Source organism: Chiloscyllium punctatum, chromosome 20 (genome assembly GCF_047496795.1).
Source record: "Chiloscyllium punctatum isolate Juve2018m chromosome 20, sChiPun1.3, whole genome shotgun sequence".
NCBI lineage: Eukaryota > Metazoa > Chordata > Chondrichthyes > Orectolobiformes > Hemiscylliidae > Chiloscyllium > Chiloscyllium punctatum.
Genome location: NC_092758.1, coordinates 74,179,632 through 74,195,109, shown reverse-complemented (window position 1 = coordinate 74,195,109; position 15,478 = coordinate 74,179,632). Strand labels below are relative to the sequence as shown.

The 15,478-nt window shown below is 43.1% G+C and overlaps 1 protein-coding gene across 1 annotated transcript in view; it reads left to right on the top strand.

The window, feature by feature from the left end:
* LOC140492197 (putative ammonium transporter 1) overlaps nucleotides 1–11,208 on the top strand; it is a 128,796-nt gene extending 117,588 nt beyond the window's left edge. The window contains exon 8 of the mRNA XM_072591073.1: nucleotides 11,144–11,208. Coding sequence (XP_072447174.1) covers nucleotides 11,144–11,146 — 3 coding nt within the window. The 3' untranslated portion in view covers nucleotides 11,147–11,208. The remainder of the gene's footprint in view (nucleotides 1–11,143) is intronic.
* Nucleotides 11,209–15,478: the final 4,270 nt, after the last annotated feature.

The following is a 15,478-nucleotide window of genomic DNA, read 5'->3' as shown; positions in this document are numbered from 1 at the left end:
TCTTATGCCTCTTGTAATTTTGTATACCTCATACAGGCTCCCACTTTGATCTGTTCTGCTCTAAAATAAATTTATCAAGTCAATCCATTCATTCCTCATAACTGACGCTTTCCATCCCAGACAACATCATGGTGAATCTCCTCTGCACCTCCTATTTGTAAGCCACTTATGGATCCAGTTTGTCAACTCACCTTGGATCCCATAGGCTCCTATCTTATGAACACATCTTCCATGTAGAACCTTGTCAAAAGCCTTATTGAAGTCAATGTAAACCACATCATTGCACTCCCTAATCAATATAGAATCATAGAGATGTACAGCACGGAAACTGACCCTTCGGTCCATCTTGTCCATGCTGATCAAATATTTCAACCCAATCTAGTCGCACCTGCCAGCACCTGGCCCATATCCCTCCAAACCCTTCATATTCATATACCCAGCCAAATGCCTTTTAAATGTTGCAATTGTACCAGCCTCCACCACTTCCACTTGGTGCTCAGAAATGAGCCGGGGAAGGTATCAGATCTTGTGGTGGGAGAGCATTTTGGTGATAATGACCATAACTGCCTCACATTCTACATAGCTATGGAGAAGGAGAGGATTAGGCAAAATGGGAGGATATTTAATTGGGGAAGAGGAAACTATGATGCGATTAGACATGAGTTAGGAAGCAGGAACTGGGAGCAATTGTTCCATGGTAAAGGCACTATAGACATTTGGAGACTGTTTAAGGAACAGTTGTTGTGAGTGATGAAATATGTCCCCCTGAGACAGGCAAGAAGTGGTAAGATAAAGGAACCTTGGATGACGAGAGCGGTGGACCTTCTCATCAAAAGGAAGAAGGTAGCTTACATAAGGTGGAGGAAGCTAGGGTCAAGCTCAGCTCTAGAGGATTACAGGCAGGTGAGGAAGGAGCTCAAAAATGGTCTGAGGAGAGCCAGGAGGGGGCACAAGAAAGGCTTGGCAGAACGGATTAGGGAGAACACAAAGGCATTTTACACTTATGTGAGGAATAAGACAATGGTCAAAGAAAGGGTAGGGCTGATCAGAGATAGCATAGGGAACTTGGGTGTGGAGTCTGAGGAGGTAGGGGAAGCCCTAAATGAGTTTTTTGCTTCTGTCTTTACGAAAGAAATGAACTTTGTAGTGAATGAAACCTTTGAAGAGCAGGTGTGCATGCTGGAATGGATAGAGGTAGAGGAAGCTGATGTGCTGAAAGTTTTGTCAAACATTAAGATTGACAAGTCGCCAGGCCCAGACCAGATTTGGGAAATGAGAAATGCAATTGCTTCGCCACTTGCGAAGATCTTTGCATCCTCGCTCTCCACTGGAGTTGTACCTGAGGACTGCAGAGAGGCAAATGTAATTCCTCTCTTCAAGAAAGGAAATAGGGAAATTCCTGGCAATTACAGACCAGTAAGTCTCACGTCCTTCATCTGCAAGGTGTTAAAAAGGATTCTGAGGGATAGGATATATGACCATCTGGAAGAGCATGGCTTGATTAAATACAGTCAACATGGCTTTGTGAGGGGCAGGTTATGCCTCACAAACCTTATCGAGTTCTTTGAGGATGTGACTAGAAAAGTTGATGAGGGTCGAGCTGTGACTGTGTTGTATGTGGACTTCAACAAGGCATTTGATAAGATTCCCCATGGTAGGCTCATTCAGAAGGTCAGGAGGAATGGGATACAGGGGAACTTAGCTGTCTGGATACAGAATTGGCTGGCCAACAGAAGACAGTAAGTGGTAGTAGAAGGAAAATATTCTTCCTGAAAGTGAGTGGTGTTCCACAGGGCTCTGTCCTTGGGCCTTTACTGTTTGTAATTTTTATTGATGACTTGGATGAGAGGATTGAAGGATGGGCAGCAAGTTTGCAGACGACACAAAGGTTGGAGGTGTCGTTGACAGTATAGAAGGCTGTTGTAGGCTGCAGCAGGACATTGACAGAATGCAGAGATGGGCTGAGAGGTGGCAGATGGAGTTCAACCTGGATAAATGCGAAGTGATGCATTTTAGAAGGTCGAATTTGAAAGCTGAGTACAGGATTAAGGATAGGATTCTTGGCAGTGTGGAGGAACAGAGGGATCTTGGTGTTCAGGTACTTAGATCCCTTAAAATGGCCACCCAAGTAGACAGGGTTGTTAAGAAAGCAGATGGTGTTTTGGCTTTCATTAACAGGGGGATTGAGTTTAAGAGTCATGAGATCTTGTTGCAGCTCTATAAAACTTTGGTTAGACCGCACTTGGAATACTCCGTCCAGTTCTGGTCACCCTATTATAGGAACGATGTGGATGCTTTGGAGAGGTTTCAGAGGAGGTTTACCAGGTTGCTGCCTTGACTGGAGGACTTATCTTATGAAGAGAGGTTGACTGAGCTCGGACTTTTTTCATTGGAGAAAAGGAGGAGGAGAGGGGACCTAATTGAAGTATACAAGATAATGAGAGGCATAGATAGAGTCAATAGCCAGAGACTATTTCCCAGGGCAGAAATGGCTAACACGAGTGGTCATAGTTTTAAGCTGGTCAGAAGAAAGTATAGAGGGGATGTCAGAGGCAGGTTCTATACACAGAGAGTTGTGAGAGCATGGAATGCGTTGGCAGCAGCAGTTATGGAAGCAAGGTCATTGGGGACATTTAAGAAACTGCTGGACATGCATATGGTCACAGAAATTTGAGGGTGCATACATGAGGCTCAATGGTCGGCACAACATCGTGGCTGAAGGGCCTGTTCTGTGCTGTACTGTTCTATGTTCTATACGTACCATCCTCTGCGTGCAAAAGTTGCCCCTTAGGTCAGTTTGATAGCTTTCCCCTCTCAACCTAAACCTATGCCCTCTACTTCTGGACTCCCCCACCCCAGGGAAAATAAACTTTGTCTATTTATCCTATCCATGTCCCTCACGATTTTATACACCTCTGTAAGGTCACCCCTCAACCTCCGATGTTCCAGGAAAAACAGCCCTAGCCGATTCAACCTCTCCCTATACCTCAAATTGTCCAACCCTGGCAACATCCTTGTAAATCTTTTCTGAACCCTTTCAGGTTTCACATCTTTCCGATAGAAAGGAGACCAGAATTGCACGAAATATTCCAATCTATGTCCTATACAGCCGCAACATGACCTTACAACTCCTGTACTCAATACTCTGACCAATAAAGCATACCAGACGTCTTCTTCACTATCCTGTCTACCTGCGAGTCTACTTTCAAGGAGCTATGAACCTGCACTCCAAGGTCTCTTTGTTTAGCAACACTTCCGAGGACCTTACCATTAAATGTATAAGTCCTGCTAAGATTTGCTTTCCCAAAATGCAGCACCTCACATTTATCTAAATTAAACTCCATCTGCTACTTCTCAGCTCGTTGACCCATCTGATCAAGATCCCTTTGTAATCTGAGGTAACTTTCTTTGATGACCACAACACCTCCAATTTTGGTGTTATCTGCAAACTTACTAACTATGCCTCTTACGCTCACATCCAAATCATTTATATAAATGATGAAAAGTACACAGCACCGATCCTTGTGGCACTCCACTGGTCACAGGCCTCCAGTCTGAAAAGCAACGCTCCACCACCACCCTCTGTTTTCGACCTTTGTGCCAGTTCTGTATCCAAATGGCTAGTTCTCCCTGTATTCCATGAGATCTAACCTTGCTAACCATTCTCCCATGGGGAATCTTGTGGAATGCTTTACTGAAATGTATATAGATCACATCTACTGCTCTGCTCTCATCAATCCTCTTTGTTACTTCTTCAAAAAACGCAATCAAATTTGTGAGACATGATTTCTCATGCACAAAGCCATGTTGACTATCCCTAATCAGTCCTTGCCTTTCCAAATACATGTACATCCTGTTCCTCAGGATTCCCTCCAACAAATTGCCTACCACCGATGTCAGGCTCACTGGTCTATAGTTCCCTGGCTTGTCCTTACCTCCTTTCTTAAACAGTGGCACCATGTTAGCCAACTTCCACTCTTCCGGCACTTCATCTGTGAGCATTGATGATACAAATAACTCAGTAAGAGGCCCAGCAATCACTTCTCTAGCTTCCCACAGAGTTCTAGGGTACACCTGAACAGGTCCTGGGGATTTATCCACTTTTATGCATTTCAAGACATCCAGCACTTCCTCTCAAGGTGTCACCATCTATTTCTATACATTCTATATCTTCCATATCCTTTTCCACAGTAAATGCTGATGCAAAATACTCGTTTAGTATCTCCCCCATCCCCTACGGCTCCACACAAAGACCGCCTTGCTGATCTTTGAAGGGGCGTATTCTTTCCCTAGCTTCCCTTTAGTCCTTAACATATTTGTAAAAAATCCTTTGGATTCTCCTTAATCCTATTTGCCAAAGCTATCTCATGTCCCATTTTGGCCCTCCTGATTTCTCTCTTAAGTATACTCTTACTGCCTTTATACTCTTCTAAGGGTTCACTCGATATATCCTGTCTGCTTCCTTCTTTTTCTGAAGCAAAATCTCAATTTCTTTAGTCATCCAGCATTCCCTACACCTACCAGCCTTTCCTTTCACCCTGACAGGAATATACTTTCTCTGGACTCTCGTTATTTCATTTCTGAAGGCTTCCCATTTCCAGCCGTCCCTTTACCTGCCAACATCTGCCCCCAGTCAGCTTTTGAAAGTTCTTGCCTAATAACAATTATATTGGCCTTTCTCCGATTTAGAATTTCAACTTTAAGATCTGGTATATCCTTTTCCATCACTATTTTAAAACTAGTAGAATTATGGATGCTGGCCCTGAATTGCTCCCTCACTGATACCTCAGTCACCTGCCCTCCCTTATTATCCAAGAGTAGGTCACGTTTTGCACCTTCTGTAGTAGAGTCTAGATTAGAGTGGTGCTGGAAAAGCACAGTAGGTCAGGCAGCAGGAACAGGCATTCCTGATGAAGGGCTTTTGCCTGAAACATCAATTTTCCTGCTTCTTGGATGCTGCCTGACTTGCTGTGCTTTTCCAGCACTACTCTAATCTAGACTCTGATTTCCAGCATCTGCAGTCCTCACTTTTGCCTACCTCCTCTATTAGGTAGATCCACATACTGAAACAGAAACTTTTCTTTTACACACTTAACAAATTCCTCTCCATCTAAAGCCTTAACATTACGGCAGTGCCAGTCAATGTTTAGAAAGTTAAAATCTCCTACCATAATCACCCTATTATTCTTACAGATAACTGAGATTTCCTTCCAAATTTGTTTCTCAATTTCCCTCGGACTATTAGGGGGTCTATAATACAATCCCAATAAGATGATCATCCCTTTCTTGTTTCTCAGTTCCACCCAAGTAACCTCCCTGGATGTATATGCTCCCTCAGTGCAGCTGTAATGCCATCCCTTATCAAAACGTCACTCCCCCTCCTCTATTGTTCCTCTTTCTGTCCTTCCTGTAGCATTTGTGTCCTGGAACATTAAGCTGCCAGTCCTGTCCATCCCTGTGCCGTGTTTCTGTAATTGCTTTGATATCCCAGTCCCACGTACCTAACCATGCCCTGAGTTCATCTGCCTTCCCTATTCGGCCTCTTGCATTGAAATAAATGCAGTTTAATTTATCAGTCCAACCTTGTTCTCTGCTTTGTCCCTGCCTGCCCTGAGTGTTCGACTCGCTTTTGTTCTCAACTGTACCAGTCTCAGATTGATCTCTTTCCTCACTATCTCCCTCCATTCCACCCCCCCCCACCACCTTAGTAGTTTAAATCCTCCCAAGCAGATCTAGCAAATCTCCTTGCCTGTATATTAGTCCCCTTCCAATTTAGGTGTAATCCATCCTTCTTGTGCAGGTCACTTCTACCCCAAAACAGCTTCCAATGATCCAAAAATGTGACTCCTTCTCCCATACACCAGCTCCTCAGCCATGCATTCATCTGCTCCATCCTCCTATTCCTGCCCTCACCAGCTCATAGCACCAGGAGTAATCCTGATATTACTACTCTCGAGGACCTATTTAAGTTCCTGCCTAACTCGCTGTAATCTCCCTTCAGAATCTCAACCTTTTCCCTTCCTGTGTCATTGGTTCCACTGTGTACAGTGACCTTCTGCTAGCCCCTCTCCCCCTTGAGAACATTCTGCACCCTCTCTGAGACATCCTTGACCCTGGCACCAAGGAAGGAACACACCATTCTGATTTTTCGCTGCTGGCCACAGAAACGTCTGTCTGTAACTCGGGGAGCAAGGGTGATTGTCCTAAGTAAATGTTGTTGTCAGATACTGGCTGAAGTCCACGATGATCATCAGGGTTTTTTTAAGATGAAGATGCTAGCAAGAAGCTATGTCTTGTGGCTAGGATTGGATGCCAACATTGCTGCATTGGTAGGGCAGTGCCCAGAGTGCCAACAAGTACATAAATTGCAACCAGCAGCACCCCATATTTGTGGGAATGGCTGAGTAAACCCTGGTGTCAGTGGCATGTTGACTGTGTGAATCCTTTCATGGTCTCAATGTTCCTGGTCATTAGGGATGCATAAAGTTCATTCAACAAACTCAAGGATGAAAATTTAAAAGCTATAAGGATCGTTCGCAATACACGGATTGCCAGGAGTACTGGTCACGAACAATGGGTCATCATTTATGACCTGAGAATTCGAGTGTTTCCTAAAGTTGAATGGCATTCAGCACGTAAGGACAGCTCCATACCATCTACCATTCAATGATACAGTGGAAAGAGCAGTCCAAAAATTGAAGGCAGGCTTAAAGAAGCAGCCTACAGCATTACTTGATACCAAATTGTCCCAATTCCTGTTCATGGGTCCGTCCCACGCGCAACAACAGGGATAGCTCCAGCAGGTTTGCTGATGGGGAGAAGACTCCACCCCAGATTAAATCTGATATTTCCAGACCTTGGTGAAGAGGATGAAATGACAGCAGGAACCCCAATGCTGGCCACATGCATTCTGTAAATGAGAGAGATATTTTAATTCAGGGGTGAAAGTTTGGTGTAAGAACCATGGGAATGGCCTGTATGTGTACGAAGTGCAGTTGATGCAAGATCAGGTCACGTGACTTACAGGTTTGAGTAGGTAAGACAATCTTGAAAAAAACATGTAGATCACCTGAAAACTGTTATCTCACAAACAGGGCAGGACCAAAGCATATCTGGCCCCACAGAACAGTCAGAAAGCCCACCAGAAAATGTAGGTTCTCCCCCTCCATCTGTTGTCGAGGAAACCTTGGAATCCAAAATGGATGCAGCTTTCAATACCATTGTCGCCAGAAGATAAGGAGGAAACTGTCCCTGGATGCTATGGAGACTTGAGTCAGGTTAAGGTCCAATACACATCACCTAAGTCAGAGTCCGAGTCAGAGGAACCAGACCTGGGGCGAAAACATCACAAGAAAAGCTACAAGACCAGACCTACATCCCTGGACTTATGGGAGTGGAGGGGGTGGGTGGGGCTGTTGGGAATGCAGTGGTTGGAGCCAGATGGATCTTGTTGACTACGAGATTCTTGATTGGCGTTTTAACCTGGGTAAATCAGGAAACCCTGGCTGACCAATATAAAAGGGATTTAGAATTTCCCCAGTTTTGGGGGACTGACTCCGAGCTGGCTGGCTACAGCCAGTGTACTATGCACAAGTAAATAAAGGGTGGCTTGGTAATGGGATACCAACTTTTGTGCAGTTATTTCACTATCCCTGATCAATCTCTGCCTTTCCAAATATTTATTAATCCTGTCCTTCAGAATTTTTCGAATAATATTTCTACCAAGGTTTCTTTACTCAGCGAGTCGTGAGTTCATGGAATGCCCTGCCAGTAGCAGTGGTGGACTCTCCCTCTTTATGGGCATTTAAATGGGCATTGGATAGGCATATGGAGGATAGTGGGTTAGTCTAGGTTAGGTGGGCTTGGATCGGCGCAACATCGAGGGCCAAAGGGCCTGTACTGCGCTGTATTTTTCTATGTTCTATGTTCTATGTACCACCTAATTGCAGAATAGCTTGATCTGTAATTATCCGACCTATTCTTGCTGCCTTTCTTAACAAAGGGAATGGCATTAGCTATCCTCCAGTCACCTGACATATATTAAATATATATGCCAGAACACCAGTAATCTCTTCCCTTGACTCCCATAGAAGCCGAGGATAAACCGTGCTGTGGGCGGCACGGTGGCACAGCAGTTAGCACTGCTGCCTCACAGCGCCAGAGACCCGGGTTCAATTCCCGCCTCAGGCGACTGACTGTGTGGAGTTTGCACGTTCTCCCCATGTCTGCGTGGGTTTCCTCCGGGTGCTCCGGTTTCCTCCCACACTCCAAAGATATGCAGGTCAGGTGAATTGGCCATGCTAAAATTGCCCGTAGTGTTAGGTAAGGGGTAGATGTAGGGGTATGGGTGGGTTGCGCTTCGGCGGGGCGGTGTGGACTTGTTGGGCCGAAGGGCCTGTTTCCACACTGTAAGTAATCTAATCTAATCTAATCTAATCTAATCTAATAAACCTGTCAGGCCCTAATGTGTCCTCACCCTTGACTAATGTTGACAATCATGATAAGCTGCTTGGCTTTCAGTGCCTGCACTAAAGAGCAAGACAGAAGCACTTTAGCCCTTAAGGTATGGCTGAAGGAAAAAGGCAATAAAAGGGAAAGCATTCAGATAGTCACAAAATGAGTGTGCACTGGGAGAACAAGCAAACAGCCCTGCAATGTAGCCTGGTCCGATCTGTGCAGTGGATGCCCGTCCCTGTATGCAAATGGTCCTTGCAGCAACATTGCAAAGCTGTGATGCATTCTGAAATGCAGTGATGAAATTATATTACAAGTGGATTGGACATATGCAATGATGATATGGAGAGATTGGTACATGTCAAATGCCAGTGTCCTTGGATACATGCAGCTGCTGCCATTGAATGTGCCCTCAGATGTGCTAGGCATTCAAGATGAAATCTGAGGGAGCACATGGTGAGCTGAAGTTACCAAGTGCTCACTCTGTCATATTGGGAATTCTCAGCATCTAGTTTCTCTTTAGCCAGCGGAAGAATGTAAGTCTATATATTAATGCGATCAGTTGCATACTAAGAAGGACACTAATGAATAATAACCCATGATGATAGACCTCTCGCCACCTACTAACAAGAATCTCAATTCAATGTCAAGGACATGGTTGAAAAATTGGACTTTTGGGTCTCGATGTTGAGAAGGACCTCTGTTAGCTCAATTCTTTCAAATTTCTCTCTGCCATCCATGTAGTTCAGGGTCTGGAAACATTTCACCTGTTGCATAACATGATACAATTAAAGTTTCCCCTGTTTGGCACATCAAATGCATTGCCTAGCTAAGGATGAAGGGGTTGGCTTATCAAGAATGGCTAAACAAGTTGGGCCTTTAATCATTATAAATGAGGTATAGTCTTATTGAAATATACAAGATTCTGAGGGTACTTGGCAGGGTAGATATTGAAAAGATGTTTCCATTTATCTGGGAATCTTGAAATGTGGGCACAGTCACAGACTAAAGGGACAGTTCAGGCAGTCCCCACAGATGAGCAGTACAGATTCTGGGTATATGCAAAATCTTTGAGTCCAATCTGAATGGGCTGGGGAGTGGGATGGAAGGAGTCAGAGATTAACAGGGTGGGGGAGTTAAGAAACATTATAGGAGATGAAGTACTTTGTAGAGAGTTGTCTGATGGCACAGGATGTTCATTTAGAATGTAACTCCACCTCCAGCCTAGGCACAATGCTCACAGATTTACATGGCAGCACTTGTTAGCGTTCATATAACAGATAAAATTTGGTGGTAGGGGATGAGATGCCACTTAAGGACCATAACTGGTACATGAGCAAGTACGCAAGCCAACACAGCCGTGTCTAAGTCAGTACTCGGAAGACATCAAACTCCACCAAGTGACCGGTTCTATTCCTCTCCATGTCTGAGGCTGAAACAAAACATTCACAATCTCAGCATCTTATTTGATTCTGCAATAACTTTCCAACTTTATCACCAAGATTGCCTACTTCCATCCCGTAATATCACTAATTTTTGCTCTCTTACACCTGCTTTGAGGAAAAGAACCTCCATGCCATCTTTGCCTCAAGACTCAACTGTTACAATGCCATCCTTGCCAGACATCCAGTTTCTACTGTCATAAACATTGGATTATTAATTCACATCAAAGTCTCTCTACCCTATTGCACTCTGCTCACTGACATATATCAGCTCCTGGTGAACAACACAATTAAAATATTCATCCTCATATATCAATCCCTCCACAAGCTTGCCCTTCTCAAAAGCTGTAACATCATCCAGCCCTACAATCCTCAAAGAACTCAGTGCTTTTGGCTTGCACGCCTTGATCTTAATTGTACTGTTGGTGGTCATGGTACTAGCTGTCCAGGCACTAAGGCCTGGAATTCACGACCAAAACTGTCTCTAATCTACCCCATTCCTTAAAAGCATTCTTTAAAGATTACTTTTTAATCAAGCATTTGGTCAATTGTCCTACTATGTCTTGTTTGGATCTGTATCAAATTTTGCCTCCTAATGTCTTTTTGAAAGCCATTGTGACCCTGTTAAAGGTGCTATATAAATGCAAGCTTTTTAGGAAAAGATTTTGAAGCAGAGTTATTCATTAAAAAAATGGAGAAAATCAAACCAACTACAGAGGAATGGGATGGATTCAGAAATTTGGATGACGAGTAGCAGATAATATTTATTGCAATTAGACATAAACTGTTCAGACAGAGGGAAGGGTATAAGTATTGTGGAACTATTTGTAAATCTTTAGGACAGCAGTGTTCAACAATAGACACTGATGGGACTTTTGAAGCAAGTGGAACATTTATTTATATAGACACATATAGGATAATAATCTTAAAAGTAAAGTCACATATCCCCAGCCTTTGATTTGTGAGAGTCAGCTGGTGGTGGTTTAACCGAAAGATCACCATAGCTCAGGCAAGGGGAAAGGTTGAGTAGGAGAAACCTAAATGGTAACCTCAGCCAGTACAGTGATTTATCCTGTGCTGTTGATTTCATTCTCCATCACAAACCAGCCATCCAAGCTACCAACTCTCAAATATTAGCATAGTAAATTACTCAAACACCATAGCATAATTAGGAAAAGAGGACTTGATGTGTAGGAATTATAAATACTACTGCTCATATATATTTATATTTTGATTATGTTTTACAGTAATTGACAAATACAAACAAGAAACTAACTTTTCAACAGAAAAATGTGAAACACCAGTCAACAAGATGAAAAAGAGATAACTATTTTTATGAATGATTTCTCACCTGCCTCATTTTATTGGTAGTAATGTAATCCCCACATTTTAATATACAACTGATTAATAATTAACTTAGTGTCATGTTAACAAGTGGTTATGTACGGAAGTTTGATGCAGTAGTTCCACGGATTGATTTCAGTAAATATTTGATCTTCGATATTATAAAGAACTGGAAAAATGCAAATAATTGAACTGTATTTCAGAACAATGCAGAAATCTTGTCAGTGTTAAAAAAGTGTTTTTGATATTAAACTCTTCAGTAATTTATGACAGATATTGACACCTACTTTTCATTTTGCCGTCAAAAAGAATCAAACAAGAGGCTGCATTGGGTTTAGAGTGAAATATCACAACCAAGGCACTACTCTCAGCCCTGTATTTACTGGGGAAATTGCACACACTGTACTCATCATGACCTTGTGTTTCAAGTGAAGTATCACCCACATTGCGCTTCTCTTGATTGTGTGTTCAGAGTGAAAAATCACCCATAGTGCACATCTAGAGATCCTATGTTTAGAGTGAAAAAGCACCCACACTGCACATCACTTGGCCGTGTGTTTGAAATGAAACATCACCCGCATTGCACTCCTCTTGGCCGTGTTTACTGTGAAACATCATCCACACTGTACTCCTCTTGGATCTGTGTTCAGAACAAAACATCACACATCCTGGATGCCTCTCGACCTTTGTTTACTGAAAAATATCACCCACAGTGCACTCCTCCTGATCTTGTGATTACAGTGAAATATCATCCAGACTACACTCCTCTTGGCCCTTTGCTTAGAGTGAAATATCACCTAAACTGCACTCCTCTTGGCCCTTTGCTAAGATTGAGATATCACCCAAACTGCACCCCTCTTGGCCCTTTGCTAAAAGTGAAATATGACACCCACTGCACTCCTCTTGGCCCTTTGCTGAGAGTAAAATATCACCTAAACTAGAGGACACATCTTAAAAATATGGGGTAGGCCATTTAGGACAGAGATGAGGAGAAACGTCTTCACCCAGAGAGTGGTGGGTGTGTGGAATGCTCTGCCCCTGAAGGCAGTGGAGACTCAGTCTCTGGATTTGTTTAAGAAAGAGTTGGATAGAGCTCTCAAGGATAGTGGAATCAAGGATTATGGAGATAAGGCAGGAACAGGATACTGATTGAGGATGATCAGCCATGATCATAATGAATGGTGGTGCAGGCTCGAAGGGCAGAATGACCTACTCCTGCACCTATTGTCTATTGTCCTCTTGGCCCTTTGCTTAGAGTGAAATATCCCACACACTGCACCCCTCTTGGCCCTTTGCTTAGAGTGAAATATCACCCAAACTGCACTCCTCTTGGCCCTTTGCTTAGAGTGAAATATCACCTAAACTGCACTCCTCTTGGCCTGTGTTGAATGTTTAATATCGCAAAAAAATGTACTTCTTTTGGCCTTGCGTTTGGAGTGAAATGTCACGCTCTCTTGCACTCATTTTCTTCCTGTTCTTAATGTGAAATATCCTACAATCTGCACTCCCCCTGACCTTGTGATTGCTGTGAAGTATCACCTGAGCTGCACTCCAGTTAGCCTAATGTTTAGTGTGATATGTTACACATACAGCATTCATCTTGGCTGTGTGTTTACTGTAAAATATCACCCACATTGTACTCCTCTTGGCCATGTGTTTAACGTGAAAGGTCACTCACACTAATCTCCTCTTGGCCTTGTGTTTACCGTGACATATCAGACACACTGCACTCTATTTGGCTTCATACTTTCTGTAAAATATCATCCACACCACATTCATTTTGGCCTTGTGTTTACTGTGAAATATCACAATTATGGCATTCCTCTCTGCCCTCTGTTAACTGTGAGATATAACCCTACTGCTCCTCTTTGCTCTGTGTTTACTGTGAAATATCACACATATTTAACTCCTCTTGGCCAGAGGTTTCGAGTGAACTATCATCCACACAGCTGTCCTGTTGGCACTGTGTTGCCTGTAAAGTATCATTCACTCTGCACTTCTCTTGGCCCGTATTTACTATGAAATTTCACCCTAACTGCACTCCTGTTGACTTTGTGTTTCCTGTGAAATATTACACTTTTTAAAATTCATTTGCCAGATGTGGACATCACTGGCCAGGCCAGTATGGATTGCTCATTTCTAATGTTGGAGTTGGAGTACTGTGTGCAGTTCTGGTCGCCTCACTTTAGGAAAGATGTGGAAGCTTTGGAGAGGGTGCAGAGAAGATTTACCAGGATGTTGCCTGGAATGGAGAGTAGGTCGTACGAGGATAGGTTGAGAGTTCTCGGCCTTTTCTCATTGGAACAGCGAAGGATGAGGGGTGACTTGATAGAGGTTTATAAGATAATCAGGGGAATAGATAGAGTAGACAGTCAGAAACTTTTTCCCCGGGTACAACAGAGTGTTACAAGGGGACATAAATTTAAGGTGAAGGGTGGAAGGTATAGGGGAGATGTCAGGGGTGGGTTCTTTACCCAGAGAGTGGTGGGGGCATGGAATGCGCTGCCCGTGAGAGTGGTAGAGTCAGAATCATTGGCGACCTTTAAGCGGCATTTGGATAGGTACATGGATGGGTGCTTAATCTAGGTTAGAAGTTCGGCACAACATCGTGGGCCGAAGGGCCTGTTCTGTGCTGTATTGTTCTATGTTCTATGTTCTATGTTTAATGTCCCAGAGGGTGGTTGAGCCCACAATGCAGTGAGTCTGGAGTCACATGCCAGCCAGACCAGGAAAGGCTGATAGATTTCCTTCCCAAAAGGACATTAGTTAACCCTGTCTTGACCATGTGTTTCTTGTGAAATATCGCACACATCGCAATCCTCTGCTTAATGTTTCCTGTAAAGTATCACCCACACTGCACTCTTGACCTTGTGTTCATTACAAAATATCACCCACTTCTCTTGGTCTTATGTTTTGAGAGAATATCTTCCACAGTGCATTTCTCTTGGCTCTGTGTTTACTCTGAAATATCACAGGCACTGCTCCAATCTTGGCCCTTTGTTTAGTGTGACATGTCATCCACAGTGCACTCCACTTGAGCCTAATTTAGAATGAAATGTCAACCCCACTGCTACCTTCCTGGCATTGTGTTTAGTCTGAAATATCATCCACAGCAGTTCTCTTTTCTCTGTAATTGCTGTGAAATATCATTCACACTATATGCTTAGCTGTTTTGAGTGAAATATCATGCAATCTGTACTCCTCTTGACCCTGTGGTTTACTGTGAAATATCACCCACACTGCAATCCTCTTGGCCATGATTTGGAGATGCCGCTGTTGGACTGGGGTGGATAAAGTTAAAAGTCACACAACACCAGGTTATAGTCCAACAGGTTTATTTGGAATTTCGAAGTTTTACCTGCACTGCATTCCTTTTGGCCCTGTGGTTGCTATGAGATATCACTTACATTGCATGCTTCTTGGCCATGTATTGAGATTGAAATATCAACCAAAATGCTCTGTTCTTGGTATTGTATTTCTTGTGAAGTATCATCCACTCTGCATTCCTCATCCTGTGTTTACTGTGAGATATCACTAATACCGCAGTCCTCTTGGTCCTGTTGTTATAGACCAGACCAGAAGGCAGCCTATGCCCTAACTTTTTCTTATTTAAAGGCAAATCTAAAGTGCTGTGTTCCAGATGCAATTCGACTGGTCAAACTACTCAACGTTAAGCAAGACACAATTTATTCAAACACTATAATTAAAATATCACAAAAGAAAGAGGAGCTTAGAAAACCTTAACTCTATTAGAAAACTTAACTGAATAATAGATACAGTAACGATTACTAATTAACTGTTCTAGAACCAAAAACGCACCCCTTAGCAAAATTCAGAAAATAGTTTTGTCTCTTGGGTAACTCCAATAACCCAGAAGGCAAAATATCAAGAGAAAACTTAAAATAACAGCCAGGTGACATTTACTACAGCTTCCAATCGTGTTGAGATTCCAACAGCAACTGATGCGGAATCTCAAAGCTAAAAACTAGAGATCCTAGTCTGTGACCGCTTGCCACACCCAGCCAGGCTGCTTCCATTGTTCCAACACCTCCCAAGGTGTTTATTTTATGGGCCTTCACTAGCCTGCTCAGCACCTCTGCCTTAAAATCTGTCTTAAAAGAAACTAGGACAAAATACACTTCTTAAAGCCACAGCATTGTCAAACTTTCTGCCCTTAAAAAAATGAGCTAGCATTATAGAAAGATGGCTTCATTTTTATAAACCATTAGTCTTATACC